Source organism: Hippichthys cyanospilos, chromosome 10, assembly GCF_059441005.1.
Source record: "Hippichthys cyanospilos isolate Australia breed blue-spotted pipefish chromosome 10, RoL_Hcya_1.0, whole genome shotgun sequence".
Taxonomy (NCBI): domain Eukaryota; kingdom Metazoa; phylum Chordata; class Actinopteri; order Syngnathiformes; family Syngnathidae; genus Hippichthys; species Hippichthys cyanospilos.
Genome location: NC_142378.1, coordinates 10,829,155 through 10,850,893, shown reverse-complemented (window position 1 = coordinate 10,850,893; position 21,739 = coordinate 10,829,155). Strand labels below are relative to the sequence as shown.

Sequence of the window (21,739 nt, the reverse complement as noted above, 5' to 3'; positions counted from 1 at the left end):
ATCACATCTTTTTTTCCTGTTTAAAAAAAAAAAAACTTTTGTTGCAGTTCACGCAAGAACAAAAGAAAGGTGTCAAGGTGAGCAGCATTGAAAGAGAAACAGGCTGAAGTGGAAATTTCAAGATTTTCAGCCCAACGGAAGTTTGCCCTGATCCTATTGTTGAGTTAAGCCCACCTGAGAGGAGGATTACCTGAAGTCTGTCAGGTGTCTTGTGCTCAGAGGCTCACTGCTCCCTTTAAGTCACCATGAAGGAATTTACTTCTGGGGGAGGGGGGCATGCTTGAGGGGATACCAACCCCCTCCACACACACCATTCCCACTCAGCCATCAAGTGAGGATGTTCTTCTGCGATGAGAGAACAGGAGGCATTTTCTCCAAAACACACAGCGGCCTGTACTAGTGTCATTGAGAATGAAATTTTCCTATCCCTGTTCATCGTCTTACTGACCTTTTTTCTGGACTCACCAAAACATGAGCTGAAAGTGTCAACAACAGTGTTGTTGGAAGAGGTGGTGGGCTGCCTTGGTTTGATCTCTCAAGCTTGGTCGAGAGGTAACAAGAGGCCAATGACAAAAGCGCACTGAAATGCTCTTCTAGGCTGGCGTTGATCGTTATCAGCGGTGCACATGGCCACTGCAAAATATTTGAATGGGATGCTTCTGGTTCTAACGTGCATGATATCCTAAAACTGTTGTTGAAAAAGTATTTGTTTTCAGAAATAAGCAATGAGTCAAATATTCCAACTGAAAAGGCACAGTTGAGTATGGTTTCTTTAAATGTGATCAAGTAGGAACAGAAACTTAATGTCTCTTATGCCAGCCAATATGGAGCACTTGAGTGCTGCCGGGTAGTGGGTAATTCATGCAAGAGGCAGAGCCGAGGCATTAAAAAAAAAAAAAAAGTTTATCTTGGTCTCATTTATAAATCTATCACCTGACCTCGACCTGCATACTTTTATATCCACCATATTTCCACTTAATTCCATTGTAAAGGTAAATGATGGTTTATTGGGATGAGATTGTCCTGACTTAAGTTCCATCAAACACTTTGATGATGAGTTAAAAATAGTTCAAAATCAGGGTTCTCACAAGGATTAAAAACAAATAAGCAAAAATTCTCAGGACCACTCCAGGAAATAACCTTCTTTCGACACTCTTTTGCAATGAATGGTACTCTGACTCAAGTGGACTATGTCCTAAAGTGACACTGCTAGTTCTCAACAAACTTGTGAAACGGCAGATGAGCCTTTCCGTTTTTACGAGCAACTGAGAGCTTTCCGGTACATGATGCCATGCCTTGTTGTTTGTATCCAGCCTTATCAGCTTGACATTTTTATCCTGAAATAGCGCATGTGACACACATATCAGTCCACACTTGATGCTGTGGTAAACCTTTCCATTCTTTTGTGTTACAAGTCAAAAGACACATCTATCTATTTTCCCCTCTCCGTCTCTTCGTCCATTGTTTTGTTTGGATAAAAAGCAGCGGCTTCTTCCTCCGGCTGCGATGACAGCTGGACGGTACCAGCATGCTGGAGCAAAGGGTTATTAAGCCACCTGCATGCAAGTGCGTCAATGTGTCATGTGCGACTTGTTTCCTCACATTGTGCTGCTGCTTGCCGGCAGCATCCTCAATGCGGGTCGCTGGACACGTCATCCGTCAGGAAACTAAAAGTGACTTAGGGAAAAGCAAAACAAGCAGTATTGCAATTACGAACAAACAAGAAAACTAATACTAATAGCGTAATTTATGGACAAATATCACCTTGGACTTATATAAGTAAAACTATTAATAATATGTACGTTATAGTATAAAAACAAACAGACTGTCTTTGTGTCAAAATAATGTTCGGCGTTATATTTTTAGAGGGCTAAATGGATAAAGGGTGGTCCTCTCCGCTTTCAAGGTACTGAGTGTGAATCTCGCCCCAGACCTTACTTTGTGGAGTTTTCATTTTCTCCTGTTGATGTGTTTTCACTCCAGGTATTTCAACTTAGTTCCAAATTCTGGACCCTGTCAATAATATCTTGTATATAATAATCTGGATAATTGTTATGTTTAGAAAGAAAAAAATGACATATTACTGTCTTATTTGTTTCAACGCTGTTTTAACGGGGTTCATTCATGCATTTGTGAAATGTTTGATTTCAGGCCACTTATCTTGTGTAAAACAACATTTTAATCAAGAAACACACAAAAAGTGTTGCATTCTACATACATATACATGACTGGAGTCGGAACAGTGCAAATGTAAGATGTTAGCTAATACAGTCATACAATTCCATTTTTTGCAGAATGCTGTGAGACATTGTAATTGCTATTAATATAAAAAGACTGTACCATTAGGAAGTAGCAGTGCTGCCTAATAAGCGAAAGACATTACAAATAGTAATTCTGACAAGACATTCAGGTTTTTGATTTATGAATGCAAGGCTTCTCAATCATGTCATTCAAAATGATTACTAAATCTGCATATATTTAAGACGTTGAAAAATTGTGATGCGTAGTTGTTACCCAAACACCAGCCAATACATACACAAACATTCATAGCACACACAAACGTGGTTCTGCAGATCACTAACATTTGTGGGGGGAGAAAAAAAGTCAGTCCATAGAAAATAAGAAATTTAAAGTCCATGATTTTCCAACAATGCAACAATATAAACAGCCATTTCAATTAGCATGAATTTAGGATTACTGTGATACATTCGAAATGACAGCATGCTATTATTGCAAAAAACACACTGTACATGTTTTAAAACATAATTATTGACAATAAAAGTAAATTGATTAGACTGTTATTTAAAAAAAATCTATTATTTTAATTGCCTGACTCACATTAGGAAAACACTGCCACCATAAATGCAAATATAAATACAGTAGCTAATGAATCAACCACTTAACAGCGACACACTTTTGTTTGTTCGATGCCCCTGTCACTTACAAGCCAAACGATCCTGCCTGGCAATATAAAAAAAATATTGTGAGTGCTGACAGTGATTGGGTTGATGCCATTCAAGCTACGACCTTTCTTCAGCATGCTTCTAGATAAGGGTTAGAGGGATAGATTAGGGTGGTGGGATTGAAAAGTTATCCAGATGACTTGTGCAGTAATGCTATTAAGCTAACATTTGATCATTAATGTCACTGTTTTGTTATGGTCCTTTAAACTCTTTATCAGCAAAGGATGTGCTATCTCCAGTTTCAAAACTAAGACTTATTAGTTGTGTCATGGTGGCAGGATGTTCCACATATTCAGGTGTGCCAAGTGACCTTGTTGAGAAAGAAAGGCAGAGAGCAGAGAATTGAGGGCCATAGTGGGGCGAAAAGAGCACCGGTTGGCCGGCTGGGGGATGCGATTATTGTCTGACCCCGTATTGGGTTGCAAAAGTCTGTGCTGAAGCCAGGAGAAAAATGCAGTACCACAAACCTTTGCATTGTTCAAGCCTGTCTGCCTCCCGCTGCTGATTCTCGACCCTCTCACTGTAGCCCTGACCCTGATCAAAACCTGGCAGGATGATGTTACAGGAAGCGTGATGTGGCGGGGGAGATAAATCTACGCCGTGGTGACAGCTACCTCCTCACCTCCGCGTTGACTTGCTGCCTGGAGGACGACACAGGAGTTGAGATGAAGGTTTGGAGGGATAAGGTATAGGACCGAAGGCATTTATTAAGTCAGACGACTAAGGATTTTTTTTTTACTTCAAAGTGGTGTGATTGTGCCAGAAACGTGCCTGTCCTAACATATTAACCCATTCAGTGCCATGGACGGAAATTCTCGTCTTTTAAAATAGTAATACCAGTAATAAATAATAAAATTCTGGTCGTATACGTTTTTTTATGGTGAAGAGCTGACACCCTTGACTAATGCTTACCTAAGATACCCAATTGAGCTCTGTAGTGCTAACTGTGACCATTGGATGGCAGTGCTTCCATACTACTGAAGAATGGAAGTCTATCTTTCATTGGGCAGACCCCATATTTACATAGAGATAGCACATAATATTCTGTTGGCCTAGAAAGGTGAGTGAAAATGCTAAATATACTGGCTCGCTAGAGGTTTCCTTTTTTTTTCCATACAATGATAGTAATTTTACACAGTAATTTTATTTTCAAATTAAAAGCAAGCCTATTGGAACATGAAGCAAATGAACACTAAACTGTGTTATTTTTTTGCAAAGTATTGGATGCCTTTATTTTGTTTAGGTCTAAATTGTCATTAGTGACTCAAGCAGACGAGCCAGAAAAAAAAAAAAAAAAACACTGCAGCGTTACTGACTACAAAAAGCAGCGGGATAACACTGCAAAAGTAGTTCCCACATTTAATAGATAAGACAAGGGTGGCGCAACGCAATGTTTTTCTTCCAAAAAACTGGCTTACTCACTTGTATGCATCAAGTTACAGGAATTTGTCACTTCAAAGTGTAGTATCAGTACCATGTTGACATATTTTCCTTTCTTTCCATTCTTCCATTCTCCTTCCTTGTTTACTTGCAGAATGGTTGGCCGGGCCCGACACATGTTTATTGTGTAGCAAATGTAGGCCTGAAGGGGAATGTGTCTCAACGTGCGGCTGCTGGTCTCCCACTTTAAGCATCAGGAAACTAGCAAACTGCAAATATTAGTGATAATAAAAGCTGATGGTCAGCAGAAACTGCAGTCATGTGTAAACCAATAGGACTAATAGCAGAGAAGTTGTGGATAAAAGCAACGGAAGCACACAATAAATGCCCACTTATTCTGTTTGCTGTGCCATGTGCCTTCGCTTATTTGCCTCAAAGGTTCGATTAAGTGACTTCCGTATGACTTCACCGATAGATGACAAATGCCAGACCTCAAAAACACACTTAGTATGGTGCTTGATTGTAAGATATATGGATAGGATTAGGGCCAGAGCTACGGGCTCATCAAATGCAATGAAGATGCATAAGTACAGAGTTGAGGTGACCATCCATTTAAGAACACTGGACTTGCAAGCTCTGTGGTTGCAAACTCAAAACATTGCTGTTTCTATCAAATGTGATAAGCTACATGGCAATTTGATTCCAATTCAACTAGTAAGACCTCCAATTACATCAAGGAGGAAATTCTAGCTCAAAGCTATATGCTTTTTGGGCGATGTGGCCAAAAGATAAAATCATGATTTTCACCAGGCCTTCTGGATGATGACGATTTTATTAGGTTTTAATTGAAGTAATAAATCCAACAAACATTGATTTAATTGTCTAATCAAACAAACAAACAAAAAAACTGGAAAGACAACGATAAAATATACTACTTCTAAATTAGTTTAACATAAAGTTAACATTCATAGCTTGTGTATAACTTGCTTACATGTCACAATTAACCCATTCAATCCCAATGACTTCTTTTTATGTAGCTTTCATGATTCTAGGCCAGGGGTGTCATGCTCATTTTAGCTCAGGGGACAAATGTAGGAAAATCTATTCTTAATTAGGCTGGACTGGTAAAATCATGGTATATACCTTAACAATAATTAAGGTCACTTACAGTGGCTGAAATAGGTATTGAACATGTCATAATTTTTATCACTAAATATATTTCCAAAGGTGCTATTGATATGACATTGTCACCGTATGTAGGGAACATCCAAATTAATCCATTCATGCAAAGAAAGCAAAACAAATGGTTGTACATTTTTTTTTTCAAGGAGTTAAGTGAAGTGTAAAGAAAATAAAACAGAATAAATATCGTCTCTCATTTTGGACATTGGGTGGCGTCCACATATTGACATATATAACAGAAGTTAAAACTCACAAAGAAGAAGTCAGGATGTTACATCAAAAATGGAAGCGCTGTGTGCTAACTGCTGAGCCGTAAATAAGGTTTTTGGGTGATCGAAAGATTTTACTTGTGATGTGTTCATGATGCTAAAGTAAATGCTAGTGTAGTGTCATAAACGCTTGTATTGTGTATCACCTTCTATTTTGCGCAAAGTTGTGCGAGTTGGGTCCCGTTCATTTATCTGCTTCACCAAATCACCCAATCTCTGGTCTAGGCATTCAATCATAGGTGTGTGTGTGTGTATATTTATATTAAAAGAGGGTTGAAAAATAGCTGGCTTTGATTGAGTTCAGCAGTTAGTAACTATTGTAAACATGACTTATAAACCGCTAAATTTCACGATTTAGCTCATTTTAAAATATTCGAGTTTTAAAATGACATTATATGAATTGATTTTATTGCCCAGACTAGAAAAGACTAAAAAAAGTACTTTGAGATGCATCCTATCAAAAATTAAAACAAAAAACAAAAAACAACCAACAAAACATTGTTTTCAACTTAATAAGCCTACCTTTTTTCTGTCGTCCACTTCCACTCGTGGAACTTGAGGAACATGGCCGGCTACACTGCTGAGGTTCAGCTTGAGAAAATTTTGGTGCAAGACTATATGCGGCGTTTCTCTGAGCTTCTCCTGGCTCGGGACTCCATACTAACAGCGGCCTGCTAATAAACGCGGAAATGGAATCTCCACTGGTGACAAAAAAAAGAAGGCGAGAATTGAGTAAATGCATATAATCCTTGCTAATCTATTAGTTTTATTGATGGGAAAATGAAGCCTCATGACCTACTACTTTTAAAAGCTAGTGCAATGGAAATGCATTGAATTTACACTTCATGAGATGCTATTATGCTGATTATGACCTCCAGACATGACATTCATGAGACTCAACTTTGACTGACTTGAACTCAGCCTTCAGAAGTCATTCAGTGCACATTTGCAAATCTTAAAAAAACATGATGTGGATTAAGTTTTTTGAAAAAAAAGTTATTTTTTGAGTCATACATGCAACCAGTCTGGCAACCTCTGTCACCACCAGTATGCCTCAGCTGAGGACACCGATGTGCAAGTTCCATGGAGGAAGCCACAAACGTGCCTCAAAAAGTCCCATCAAGTTATTATTTTTTTTTTTTGCTCCAATGTCATTAAATTTGCTGGTTTGAAGCTTTTTAATGTGCTCTCCCCATGAGGTATATTTTTGTGGCATATGAGAGGCAGGTAGAAAATATAACATGAAATGCAAATTTTCCATATGTTCTCCTTCAAATGAGGCATCAGATCTAGGTAAACATGCCATTCGACAACTATGGAGAATTACAAAGAATTACAGTGGGGCAAGCAACCATTGGTCGGATCAAAGAATGTGAAGTTCAAATTTCATAGCTGTCTTAATAGATACAGGACATAATAAGGTAACATGAAGCCGAAAGCCCTACCAAAACACTTAATCACGCTGCAAATTGAAGTATGCAACTAGAACAGACCATCCATTGTGTCAAAATGTACAGTATTTCTTTCAACACATGTATTTGCAAGTAGTTACCAATGTGTCTTAAATGTATCTCTATGGGAAGACTTTTTGCAACCCTAATAATAGACCAGACAATTAAAATAGAATAGCTGAAAACATCATAAAATCACACCTTTTTTTAAGTACGGTTAGCCTGATGTGTATTTACCTGCCAAAATATCCATTGTGTTTCTGTTGGAGGGCTCCTTTTCTGGGTTGTGCCTCAATAGATTGGTCCAGTTCAGAAGCCGAAGCTGGCCGGCGGTACTCTAAGTCTGAATATCAGAGCGTAAGTTTGTGAATTTTTTTTAAAACGTAAAGATGTTCCAAAAACAAAAAAATATGGTCAGTGGCACCATGACAGTTGCCAGGAAGCAGACTAATATTTTTTCAGCAACTCCATGCTTAATTTTTACCCAAACCAACAACTAAACTGTGGCTCTGGTTTCAAAGCTACAAGGATACAGGCAAACAGATGTATATCATTCGCTGCCATTGAAGACTCAATATGTTAAAAGTTTTTTTTTTTTTTTTTTTTTTAGAACTTAATCAAAGCCATTGAGAAATATGTAAATCAAATGTAATATGTAACGTGTATGTCATATATGCATAATAGTTAGTAAATTTCCTAGAAAATCACAATGTTCTATCAAATGTAAACTATTAGCAGAACAGATTTGCGGGCTACTCATGTGATACTCGGGGCTACCCAGTGCCTGCGGACACCACGTTGGTGACCCCTGCTCTTGTCTTTGTGAACCCCTGCTGCCAAATCATATTGGCACAAGAAAAAAGCATGGTTTGGCCCATTTTGGTCCATCCAAAAACAGCCACAAGATTTATGAATTAGGGCACAGTCATGAGCCACATCCTAAGACTGTTGTCATACAGTAGATTTATGCATATTTGCAACATTCTCACCACCTGGACTGTGACGCAAGGAGTCAGCCGTGCGTGGTCGATTGCTATAGCTGGTGTCAGGCCGAGAGTCGTTCTTGGAAGAAGGGGAGGTTACCTTTTCGGTCCTGTGTCCAATGTGAGGGTTTACCCCCTCTCTTCCACTTATGCCGCCCTGGCTGCCTGGACGGTAATTTCTATGCATGGAGCACAAATACAGAAGAAAAGCTACCTCAGCCCAAGCTACCTCAGTTTTTTTTTTGGGATACTTTTCCATTTTGTTGTTAGCTGGCATGAAAAGTTAAACCAATTAATAGTTGACATTAATTTATTTACAGGTGTTTTCAATGACCCACACTTTTTAACATTTATTTCTTACCTCAACCTAAAAGAACCCAGGCAGTTTCATTTCAAACTACATTGTGAATAAGGTTTTCTCTGACCCACTGCTCTAGATATCAATATTCTACAAGGTTGAAAGGTTATAGCAGCATATGCTATCATTGCCACAATGACCTATTTGGTCTCTATTGTTGTAGCTGTACTTTATTTTCCAATCGTAAGCTTTGACAATGCACTACTTGAGGTTCTTTGTGCTAAAGTCATGTGAGCTCTCTCTGAAGAATTAAAAGCTTTTGAATTTAGATATCCAATTCTAAATGTAATCTTTTGAACACTAAGTGAGGCAGCATTTGGCTGCATAACCACACAAAGCACACACAGATTCTTATGTCACTTACAAAACATTAGTGTTACGATGGGAGCTTGGGGTCACTGGTCGCTGTAGAGGTTCATCAATGCTTGGTTGATGCTGTGGGCTTGACTTCTTTTTCACTTTGGGTAGATTGGTAATAATCTGAATGGTCAATACAAAGATTAATTAACATAGACAATGTAATAATTTTTACATATATGTTTGGTACTTTCAAAAATGAAACTCCCTTCATTTTATTTGGTTAACTCAATATCTCCCCAAAATAGCACTATTCAGGAACAAAATCATGGGAACATAGGAAATTAAAACAGAAAATACTTCAACTCTCTTGGGAAGTCACAGAACAAAATTAGGGAATTTTTCCATTCATTCATGTAAGATGAAAGAGCTTTAAAAAACATTTGCATACTGCTGGCATCATGTGAAATTATTAAATTACTAAATCATTATTTTTCAGGAGACCCAAAAAAAAGTTTGCTCAACCTTTAGGATTGTATGTTTGAAAAGAGCAAGCAATTTTCGACATTTAAGATTGGTTAATAATTTGTAAAAGTAAGACCCACATAGGTGGACTAACCAGAATATATTTTGGAAGAAAATAAATCAATTAAAGAAATTCACTAAAATGTGACTTATGACATTTCAGCCTGAAGCCAGCTATATGTTTGTATACACAAGTATTAGGGATGTCTGATACCACTTTTTACCAGACTGGTATCAGCATAAGCAACTCCTCTCTTGAATTGTCTTCCGATATTGATACCAAGTTCCGAAACTACTATTTTCATTTGCAAAATTTCCCCCAAGAAACAATTATATAATTATAAGAAAGACCTATATATTCTAATAAAGCATTTTCCTTCAAATTTAACGTGATTACTGGCAATTTTCTATTTTTTCATCCATTCATTTTCTATTTCTGCTTATCCTTACTAGGGCCGCTGGCTTGCTGATGCCTACCCCAGCCATGTTTGTGCAGTAGGCGGGGACACCCCGGACTGGTTGCCAGTCACAGGATTTTTTATTCTTCTAATTTGTAAATTCGTTTGTAAAAAAGTTTGTAATCATAAAACTGCTTCAAGAGAGTACAGCAAGTACAGATATTCATATATATAATGTCCATCAAAAAGCAGTTTCACATCTACAGTATTTATCCAATACGGACTGTAGCCAAGATAATGATAAAACATTTTCTATATCATTAAAGGCCACTCAATGGAATCTATGCCAACTGTCGAGTCTGCACTGCTTCCTGGTAGGTTTACAGTTGTTTTAACCTTGCTAGGTATGACGGTCACTGTGAGGCATGTGGTGAGTGTGTCTGCAGCACAGTCAAAGGGAATAGGAGTCGTCAAGTGTGCGTGTGTGTACATTTTGCACTTACACCCAGATACTCTGTAGTAAGCAGACTTTCTCCAGACAGCTCACTGGGCTTTGGCTGAAGGACTTCCTCCTTGTCCCGGTCGGACTCTATTAAGTCTTCCTGTCACAAGAAATCACAAAGACCAAAGGGTATTATCTGCTGTTTTTAGTTGCATTTAGAAACAATTAGTTTAAAAATATATTATGTAAACTTAACCACTGAAATCTGGAAACGCACACTTGCATACAAACAACTGAACAAATGACGCTCAATATCTGTGCCATGTCAAGATTACCATCTACTGTACAAAGAGTGAAGTGTACACTTTTTCACTCATCATCATTTTCCATAATGCTGTAATTCAAGATGTGCTAACCTTTTTCTTACTATTGTGTGATGCAACGATAGATGTGTAGGAGCAAAGTATAAAATATACATATCGAACTTACATCATTGTCATCATCTTCAGCTTCATCATCTGACTCTGGTCCTTCTTCCTCCGCTGGATAAAACATAGCATTTATGTAATTAATGAATTAAAATACATATTCCTAAATAGTACACGGGAAGAAAAACATCTAAATAAAATGTTGCGCTCGGAGCTTGCAGCATTTTTAGATGATATTAAAAATATATTTGCTAGATCAATTACTTACAGATTATAATTCACTAATCACTCATTTTTTTAAATATCTTGACAGTACATTCACTGACCTGAGTTGAGCTGTTTAATAATGAAGCCAATTTGTCTATGAAGGTCCGGATTATCCTCCTTGCAGAAGCAGCGGAGGATCTCCTCCACACTCTTCACACATTTGAGCAAAACACATTCATTTGGTTTATGAATCTGACATGAGCTGGAAATATCTTCAAAAACAATGAACATCTGCTAGGTGTAGGAAAAAGAAACAAGCTAGTGAAGATAACTCCTTATCTCACCATCTCTTTTGCTTCTTGTCTGACAGAGGGGATACATAGGATGCTGTAAAGCGCTCCATTCACATATGGAAGAATCTGGAGGTAATATATCAATGCACATGCATCTCAATATGAAAAAATAACATGTTACATCTTTAAGGGAACGTATGCATCACCTCATGGTTGTCATGTCCAAGGAGGTTAGTTAGAACCTTGAGCACATGTTGGGCGTTTTCTGCACACTTCCTTTTTCCTATTAAGAGACAGACCCGTTAAACATATACACATGATTTCAGAGCACCGATTAATTGCTAATTGAAAAAAACTCAAAATCAGTTGTTCATTATCTTTGCGTGTACCTTTTGTTCGCAGGCACAAGTTCATGAGAAGAGATGCAGAATATTCCAGGGTATAGTCATTCAGACAGTCTGAGTCATGCAATTCATCCACCAGCCAGCCAATCAGATCATCTTCTATCATGGCTGTCTGTTGGCTCCGCCTACAAAACAGATGTAACGATCAGAATAAAATGCCTTTTTTTTTTTGTTGTTCCCTGTAAAATTGCTGATTGAGATACTGTTTTATGACTGGTAATGTTGACATCCTCTTCATTACATTAGACTGAGTTTCTGCAGCGCCACCAGCACATTTTCATGGGTCAACGAGTCCTTCTTCTCCTCTCTGAGTGTTTCCAACAGGAGTTTTAGGAGCAATGGGATTTGTGAGAGGTAGATGCGCCCTGGAAGTTTAAATGCAACCTGTTATTTTTGTCATATTTTTTCTCAGTGTGGTAATAAATAAAACACATCTTACCATTACTGTAGCTTTGAATTTGACTTTATTGACTGTTAATCTCAAAGTAGAATTTTTACATTTCTTCCATTAGTCTTGACGATCAATCCCTGGCACTTATTTGTGTTTTAAGTGGTAGGGTAAAAGAGTTGGAAAATGGCTGGCACTGAGTTAAATTAGTGCTGCATTTTCTTCATGTTTAAGAGCAGAAGGTTCTTTCTACTGAAAACCAAAAGGCTTTTTCTACCCATTTTTAAAATACATTCTTCTTATCAGGAACCACGTATGTGTTATTTATATGAAAGGCCCCACAAAAGAGCTGAGACAGTACTATACCAAAATGTTATATGACATTGTTGATACACACCGTCTGCAAATGAGGAAAATGTATTGATGAGACGAGCCATGTACTGCCGCACTATTTCATTCTTTGAAGTCAGTAAATGCAGCACTGTTTCCTACAGACACAAAAATCCAAATATGAAGAATTGCCCTAATAGAAATGCCCTAATTAACTTTTTCATTCCTAACGATGGCAAAGAACATCAATGATCCATTTTGACTTGGGTGGCAGTGGATCAGTTAAAAAAAAAAAAAAAAAAAAGAAAAAAATACGATTGGGCACCACCTGCTTTGTGCTGTACTGTTCAAGTAGATCATTGCTGATGTAAGCTTGAAGTGCAGTGTCCCTCTGTTCACCAGGAAGTGAGCGAGTAAGTCTCTAAAATTGATTGACAGGTTGGGAATGTTAAATCTGACTGGCACAAAGTCTGGAAACAACATGCCAGAGGTCAGCCATCTTAGAACAGCAGTGCTCAAAAAAAAAAAAAAAGTAACATGAAGTTGAGAGGAAAATGTACAAACCCAGCGCAGCGCTTGAAGCAACAGGGACTTCAGACGGTCTGATCCTTCCAGCAGGTCCTTTTTCAGCTTCACATAATCCAGAGAGGGCAGCATTGGCACTTCCTTGGGTCTGCTGAAAAGTGTTAGCAAAGACATCCAAGATACATTTCATTATCAGCATGTACAAGCGATAACTGTAGAAACACTTACTATGGCGCAATGGATGCTCGAAGTATTGAGGAAGCCTGGAGGAACAAAAAAAAAAAAAAAAGGAAAAGAAAACAATTCATCACATTGTTGTTTCAAACTTATGCAATTGTTAGATAAATGAGTTATCACCATTTAGTGTATGCTTGCCCTGTTAATCACCTAATTCCTCAACGATTAACAGAAAACATACAGTACATGGACATGCTTATATCATGCGTGTGGCACATGCTGAATCCCCAAACTTTTATTTCTGTTTGGAAAAATACCACATGCAGAAAATGGGATAGGATCATTTAAGTTAATGAATGAGCCACTGAGACCTTAATTAAATATTTTATGTAAAATGAGTGCCAACTTCAATCTAAAATTAAACCAGACAAAAGGTATTTTCATTTTGAGTCCATCAACAAAAACACTTAAAATCAAAATCAAACAATTTTATGGACACTTGAATGCAATGTTAGTAGAACTATAAAAACTGTAATGTGTAGCAGTTATATGTTACTTTATTTTTAGTTATTTCAAAACTCCAAATGATTAGAGCCTCAAAGGTATGATGTGGCGGGAGAAACTATATGCATTGCTTTTTTGTGTGATACGATTGAATGATACAAATATCAATATTTTCATTGTTGGGTGGGAGCATATGACATCGATATATATATCACTCGATAATGTGAGTGAGACATACAATGACATATGAGCTGTTGCTGATGTAATTTTGGATAAAAAGGTGCACTTAACTAAACCATCTTTCATTTTATTTGAAAACCAAGCTTGGTCTTAAATTGCATTTTTCCATTTGCACAAAGAGAAATAACTCAGGATATACAGGGTTTATATTATTGTTGACTATTCTATAATCAAACCATTACTGTCATATAAAGTCTTTTATAGGTCATATTATTGACTTCATTGATAGCTCTGCTTTGACTTTCTCCCATCATGTAAAATGCAAGTAAATAGACAAAACAAACTGTCCATTATGATCGATCATGGTTATTCAAGTTGGTACAGGGGCCTTGTACAATGCTGATGTTATCTCACGCTTTAAAAAAAAAAAGCATCACTTGATTTACATATTTACTACAGCTGTTCCATAATTATTGCGAGAAATCATCAACATGATCGGTATCTTCACATGAACTCGTGCCCTTCATATTAGTGAGTACCAAAGTACCAATAGTAATCGATTTCTTTCATACTTAATAACCTAAAGTAATTAGTTAATTATCAGACATTTTTAGTCCCTTATTTAGAAAAAACACATTAATATTAAAATATATACAGTAAAGTAATCGATTACTTAAGCACTGTACTTAGCATCAGCCTTTGGGAGCACAAGGAGAGTTTTAAAGGAGAGCCCTAAAATATGGATTGTACATGTTTGGTAAGGAACTGTCAATGGGGAGAATCTAGCAGGTTTAGGAGACAAATGACAAGGAAGACAGGTGGACACAAATGAGTTTGCGAAGGTTATTTGTAGAGAAAGCGTAGAACGGGGTGTGGACAAGGACACAGTAAGGGCAGAGTAAGTTAGCAAGAGATGATGTGTAATAAAGATGAAAGCATGACGAACTTACATAGCCATCATCATAGGGACTCATAGAGTAATATCCCTTTGGGGACAAAAGTGTCATACAAACAGAAAAATGGTTCAGTTCAAACAATAAAGTCTGCGTTTAGTTCGCATATTTATCAGCGTGTTCGTATCAGAATTGAATTGCTATACTTACTGTTTGATATGTTTACATCAGTACCCCGCCCCAACATACAAGGTGTAAAATGATTATTCCACTCACAGTGCCAGGCCTGGTAAGGTCACTTATCGGCACCGCGCTCTGCCTCATCTGGCTGCTGAAGAGACGAGCACACACACTTTGCAGGTACTCAGGCGAAATCTGCATAAATAAAGCAAAGTGCCCCATTACGCGTTTCTGAGATGCGAGCAATTTGTGATTTTCTTTTACCTTGACTTGCAAAAAATGGTTTGTTTTAAGAGTGTGATTCAGTAGTTCTAGTAAAGTAAATAAAATATGTTCTCAAGGTACGGGTGGATTAATGGCATTTTCTTTCATTTGAAAGGAGTAATTGATTTGATTTAAACTATGAGTATTCTGAGGCAATGATAAGGAACAACTTAGACTTGTACTCCAAGCACAAATTCTAGATTTTCTTTTCACAGTTTGATCTATACATATTTCACCTGTACGTGTCACTTTTAACTCATTCGCTGCCAACCCAATTAAAATGGATTTTCGACTTGTTGACAATGACATTGAACGAACTGACACTGAGCATCGTTGGCGTAAAAGGATGTAACCGTAAATTCTATTAAGGAGTGCCATTGATGACAATTGAAGGTAACAATGTTTTTTGTTTTTATTTTGTGAACTCAAAAACAGTTGGGTCAAAAATAACTCATTATATGTCAAAAAAGGACTGACCCAATATTTGCGTCAATTAGACAACCCCTTTTTTAGGTTGTCTGGTCAAGACCCATTTTGGGGGCTTGTTTTGTGCAAAACAACCTAGAAAATTGGGTCAGATTTACTAAATAATTGGGTCCGTCCTTTTTTGACCCATAGTTAGGTTATTTTTAACCCAAATATTTTAATATTGTGGATTGGCGGAGAATAGGTTTAGGACTAAAAGCAGAATAAAAACACTATGGTCTGCCAGAATGCTTAAAATTGTTGACCAGATCTCAATTTGGTTTAATGGCTGGCATTAAAATACTGGTAGTTAGTTACTGATTGCCAGCTCAGAAAATATGGACTCTTTGACATGATGAGTTTGATTGGGTTAGTATACATTTTTTTAACCTATACTGTATTACAATTTGTGTTGTGGGCTTGTGTGAGTTTGCAATCCACACTACATTTTGTCCGCTGATGGTAGCCTCCAAGGAGTCAACCAGCTCAGCAGTGATGCCAATGAGCTGGTAGTAGTCTGCTTGCATCTTGTTGTACTTGCGCATGTAGCTGGTAGAGCGGCGCTCTGACTCAACCAGCTGTACCTGAAGCTGCTGCAAAGCTTCTGCGGAAAGTTAATAAAAAACAAAAACCCCACAAGTGTTAGTGCATTTTTAATGTTTTTCAAGTTGGTCGTACATTAAACACAAACATATTTTAAGTAACATCTGCTTACCTTTTGAACACTTTCCGCCCTCCTTCTGCATACCGTCTGTTAAAGGACACACGTAAGCACTTATCTGACCAGCCATTCAACATTTCTAATGTGTGTCCGGGTCCCTCAGTGAGACAAAATGATGCATAAAGAATATGAGTCACAATACGCCCTACATCCTGCTGGAAGCCTGGCCGAGACAATTTGTACAGGATTAAGACAATCCATTTTATAGTGTGACGGCAAACTGGTGTCTATTATGTGATAGATAATAGTTTGTTTTGTAGGGAGGGATGCATACATTTCTTTTTAGAAATTTTCATTGACCAACACTGTTGTATAGGCAAACACAGCTGTCATGCATGACTTTACATGCACTTAACAGTCAAACTCCAGTTAACTTTTTGTGTGACAAATACAGGTTTGCCAAGCAGCAGCCTGTTTAATGTGTGTGTATATAAGTATTTGACACATCAGCTGTGTGAGTGTTTACATAAGAAACTATTATACGCGTCAGATGATCTTAATGATTTTGTTTATTCCGTATGGAGAGAGGAAAAAATATTTTTCTTTGAACCTCTCTTGAGACGTTAATGTGACTAACATTAGTTATATCACATTAATATACAAGTAAAAATAGCTATACTTCAGTTGCTTTTTTTTCTCTGCTACGTTCTGCAACGAAATTTTTATTAATAATATTTTTACATGCAAATTACTCAGAGAATGCCAATATAACATGAAATGGCAAGACAGTATTATACGTTCGGCAATAATTCCTGTTAGTCTAATTTGAATTCCACAAAAAATAAAATAACCAAAAATCTCCTCTGGTAGCCAACATTTCTTTTTGCCATGTAATCATTCATTTCCATTTTCACTACTTTACAAAGGATACATATAAAGTCAGCAGCCTTGGGCAGTCTGGAGGCTTCAATGTCATTAGCACAAATTCTTGAAGTTTATTCTTCAACTCTGGTATCCAGGTTTCCTAAAAAAATATATATGTTCATTGAATATGGATCCCAGACAAAATGCTTTTTATTGTCAACAATGTTATAATAGTTTCATGACGAACCTGAAAGAGCTCCTTGAAGAAGGGATGGACAGCGGGGTTGGACACATAAGGTAAAGCATAATAAGGAAGAAATTCTGTGGTCTGGCTCAGTGCCCTTCCTCGTGTCTCTAGGTATTTCTTGAAATCAGAAAGTCTCTCTTCAAACTCTGCCTGGTCCTGTAGAAGAATTCAGTTCTCTTTAATTTATGTTAATCTTAGGTTTAGGTGGTTTAGGTAAGTTTAGGTGATTTCAAAGCACTCAACCTACCCTATACAATATTTTTAATAACTATGTCTTTTGGTCACCAACTATTAACAAACTTGTTTTAAGGGGGAAGTTCTGCGTCATCATTGCTGCAAACAGTGAACGCATCAATTGTATATTCACTCATCGAGGCTGCTCTTTATCACCATTATTTAACAATTGTTGGTTATTTATCCACCTTTTACTAGATTTGGCAAGTTGCCAAGAATTGTTGGTGCATGAAATCAGCATCTCACATGAGGAAACCATGGATGACCTTCCTCTAACCATTTCTTGCATAGGGTGTCCCCAGTTATTCTGGTTTCCTGCCGCAATTCCAAAAATACGCCTAGTCTGCTTGTGTGTGTGAATGATTGTTTGTCTCTGTGTGCCCTGCTATTTGCTGGGAAACAGTTCGGGGTGTACCCCGACTACAAAAGACAGCTGGGATAGACTCGATCCAGCATGTCTACCATCCTAGTGAAGACAAGCGGCTGAGAAAATCGATGGATGAATCTATAGCACAGCTTAGTGGTCATGTTGGGCAGTTGACACTTGTGTGCTGTCGGGATAAGAACGGTCCTACAATGTACCGGAAATAATAGAAAACATACTTGTTTATCAGGATGGCTCCTCAGTGGGTATATGGTAAAATGGATATAAAGGTAGAACTCCAGCTTTTGGGCTTCAGTATCTGTGTTTAATACATCAGAAGGAATATTGTTCTCCCACAACTCAAAGAACAACTTGTGGTCGCCATCACTGAAGGAATTGAGGAGGTCTTTCTGCACAGATGGACAGATGGGGTTAAAAGGAAAACGAAAAGTACAATATACGTTTGCTTGTGATCCATCTTAAACAGAGCTTGTCATTTTACATTCTACAAATGAAATTAAATGGTTCAGTTTTTTACCTGGACAATGTGAGTCTTTGCGGCACTCAGAGCATTTCCTTGAGGCTTGGAAATAAGGTTTCCTTTACTCTTGCACTCCATGTCAAAACTGTTAACTGTGTTATCAAACTGTTTAACCTTAAGGTACTATGGCAGGAAAACAAGCAAACAGTACTGATCAATGACAGCAGATCAGAGAGAAAACACAATTTTGATATACTGCACACACTGTTGACATATTTATCAGATTGACAGAAACATTTATACCTCTTTGATCATCCCAAGAAGATGGGCTTCAGTGGCTAAACTGTCGCCCATTATGGTTTCCTCCTCGGAACTCATGTGAGTATCCACAACTTTGTAAACCACACATAAAAAAAAAAAATAATTAGTACTTCTTGATAACAGAACAATGATTTTTTTTCACTTTCAGCATTGGTTCTTCCAGGTGTGTTTGTTATGCCCTGTAAACATGTCACGGATTCTATTAAACTACAAGAAAAAAAAACAAGAACAAACAAGCACACACACACACACACACACACACACACAAGAGCACAGACCAAATTTAGGCTGCAGTACTTATAAAAAAAAAAGATAACACCCTAGTGTTCAGTTTGGGTTAATTTCAAATAAGGATGGGTTTGCATCTATTTCTTCATTATTCAAAATAACGTAAACATACAACCGCCAATGGAAATTTAAGCAAACACGTAGCTGTTTGATATCTTAGCATCATTAATATTTCTCCAGCAGAACCGATCAACATTTACTCTCGCCCTCTTCTATTGCCACCTAAGATAATATTTCAACAGCCACCGTCATCCTCGCTACAAAAGTCACAATCTTATGCCAATATCAATTTAAAAAAAATGTATTGTGTACAGTACCTCAATATTAGCACGACAACCATTAGCTAGCAACCGTACACGGAAAAGACGCTAACCACATAGCAACCAAAGAGTTGTGACAGGAAAGTAGAAGTGAGTGTCGTAAAGCATTGTTTAACGTCAAAAAACATTTTCATATAATTTGTTTTAATTTTGTTAATTGCGCAACAAGAACAACTTGCATTGAGTTTGTTTTATCAAAGAATGTATGTATCTGAATATTTAGGTATTTTAAACATTTCAAAAACAACAGCATTTGAAACTCACCGGAAGTAGATGTTGTGTCAAAGGTTGAGCACATTGTGTGGTTGCACCGCCATACGCTGTATTGAATGAATGACGAGTTAACCATACAAGAAATTAAGTGCAAACTCTTTTTGCGTTCTTTGCAACAATCCACAACCGAGTGCTGGAAAACATTGGCTGTGCACAAAAAAGAAGAGCGTCGTTCAGCAACGTCCAAGAGGTAATGTTTGAAATGGGTACACAACACGCTAACGCTATCAGCTAGCATTTTAACATTTTTGGATAAGTGAAGTTTAAGGTCCATTTAAGAACCCCTTACTAGCCCTCACAGGGCTTCTTGTGGTGGTAGGTTTTACGTTTTTTAGGCTAACTAATTCGTTTTAGAAGCTTCTCATTCTAAGTATTTTTTTCCTCCCCATTTTTACAGCTTAATTGTTGTAAACTGAGTGTTTCTTGCACTTCTGTTGGCAGAAACAGGGAAACAAATGGCTGGAATTCTTTTTGAGGATATATTCGACGTAAAAGACATCGATCCAGATGGCAAGAAGTTTGACCGAGGTGTGTAATGTTTTCTGTTGAATATTACGTACAGGGAAGTATCCAGCGATTTGTCAGTGGGGCAGCCATTTAACATTTTTTTCATTTGACAGCTATAGTTGCACAAATATGTTTTTAAGATGCACTTTTTACCTGTCAGCAATTTCAAACAGTCAGCATTGCCTCCCCGTGGACGCAAGTGGAATACAACTGATAATATCTTAGGAAATCATTGTTTGTCATGCTTAATTTTTGCTTTAAGTGCATCTAAATGACTTGTATTCTTGACTATTCTCCACAGTGTCCCGTCTACATTGTGAAAGTGAATCTTTCAAGATGGACCTCATCTTGGATGTGAACATTCAAATCTATCCAGTAGATCTTGGTGAAGTCTTAGACCTTTATACTAAGTAAACTTGTTGCAGTCATTTAAGTGAAATGTATTCGACTTAGAAATGTATAAATCACAGTGTGATGCTATACAGAAAACATGAAAGTACACATTAAAATTAAGTGTTCATCTCATGAAGGTGACAAGTTCAGACTGGTAATCGCCAGCACATTATATGAAGACGGAACGCCAGATGATGGGGAATACAATCCTCAAGATGACAGACCATCTCGGTATGTTACTCCTAAAGCTCAATGACACCTTTGTGTTTAAGTAGTACGTTTTTTTTTAATCATCTGCAGTACATACTCATTGAGTAATTGTGTGTTTGTGTTATATGTGCAGTATACAAGCTTGAGTTTGAATGTTGTTTTAACTTTCAGATCAGACCAATTTGATTATGTGATGTATGGGAAGGTTTATAAGATAGAGGGTGATGAGACTTCAACAGAAGCTGCAACAAGACTGTGAGTACTTGTTTTTAAAAATCTCTACTCAATTTATCTTCCATATTAACCCATATAATTGACTCAGTATTAATGTATGAATTGGTTTTACTATATTGTTAAAATGCTTCGTAACTTCTTGCTGTATACTAGTTATTATAGGCTTAAATGATTATACAGTGTATTTGTATGGTATCACAGTTATAATGGTTGCAAATTGTTACTTTGAATATCTTATTAAGCTGTTGGGTAAGCATAAAAAATATGAAACTTTGGTCCAGTATTTCCTGCATGAACTGACTTGAATATTCGTCTCCACTTTCAGCTCTGCCTATGTCTCTTACGGCGGCCTCCTCATGAGGCTGCAGGGAGATGCCAACAACCTTCACGGCTTCGAGGTGGATTCCAGGGTGTACCTCCTCATGAAGAAGCTGGCTTTCTAAAACTCAGCACTGACCTCATTGCATCATTTTTTTCTATCACAGTCCGCATGAAAACCATACAGAACTGAGCACAGTGATAACCAACTGAGGTTTTAAAGGTGTGTTTCTGTTTAAATTTATGGATACAAAACAACATTTCTCTTGAAAAATGGACTAACAAGCGGACTGTGATACTTAAGAACAGCTACCACCTTCATCCCCTAATAATCTGTAAATAGATTATTTTTATATATATGTACAAAAGGGCTCTTTCATTTTTGAATACTGTACAATTAAATTCATTTTGTGGCTTCAGAATTATGTAAATTCGCCAAAAACATACTGTGTCTTTGGCTTTTAAAACAGCTTTTTTATGTTGTCTTGGAATTTTTTTGACAAAATGAACCCTCAAAAAATAGAACAAACATGCAAAA

General features: G+C 37.4%; 2 protein-coding genes across 7 annotated transcripts; one reads left to right on the top strand and one right to left on the bottom strand.

Annotated features, from left to right (window-relative positions):
• Positions 1-231: 231 nt before the first annotated feature.
• On the bottom strand, positions 232-19,330 carry armc9 (armadillo repeat containing 9). 6 transcript variants are annotated; one of them, XR_015867049.1, is made up of 29 exons: positions 19,264-19,330; positions 18,641-18,729; positions 18,395-18,520; positions 18,096-18,266; positions 17,259-17,414; positions 17,079-17,171; positions 16,202-16,226; positions 15,933-16,090; positions 14,854-14,952; positions 14,635-14,670; positions 13,052-13,086; positions 12,863-12,974; positions 12,627-12,719; positions 12,366-12,456; positions 11,822-11,945; positions 11,566-11,705; positions 11,383-11,459; positions 11,228-11,302; positions 11,003-11,093; positions 10,738-10,790; positions 10,310-10,408; positions 8,951-9,066; positions 8,235-8,407; positions 7,483-7,588; positions 6,317-6,495; positions 3,431-3,604; positions 1,603-1,677; positions 466-633; positions 232-345 (listed from the first exon to the last, which is right to left on the bottom strand). XR_015867049.1 is itself a non-coding variant. In XM_088426422.1 (26 exons), the coding sequence occupies exons 2-26, from the start codon at positions 18,713-18,715 to the stop codon at positions 3,582-3,584; spliced, it is 2,526 nt and encodes an 841-aa protein (XP_088282548.1). In that variant the 5' UTR covers positions 18,716-18,729; positions 19,264-19,330; the 3' UTR covers positions 2,157-3,581. The 6 variants fall into 6 exon arrangements, 5 of the variants coding, with proteins under 5 accessions (XP_088282548.1, XP_088282549.1, XP_088282550.1 ...); XM_088426422.1 differs by lacking the exons at positions 232-345; positions 466-633; positions 1,603-1,677 and having other exon boundaries at positions 2,157-3,604; XM_088426423.1 differs by lacking the exons at positions 232-345; positions 466-633; positions 1,603-1,677 and having other exon boundaries at positions 2,157-3,604; positions 8,238-8,407.
• Positions 19,331-19,558: 228 nt separating this feature from the next.
• On the top strand, positions 19,559-21,739 carry polr2h (RNA polymerase II, I and III subunit H). The gene is made up of 6 exons (XM_088425815.1): positions 19,559-19,729; positions 19,981-20,067; positions 20,348-20,431; positions 20,577-20,670; positions 20,821-20,904; positions 21,209-21,739. Exons 2-6 carry the CDS (start codon positions 19,995-19,997, stop codon positions 21,324-21,326), a joined length of 453 nt encoding a protein of 150 aa, XP_088281941.1. The 5' UTR covers positions 19,559-19,729; positions 19,981-19,994; the 3' UTR covers positions 21,327-21,739.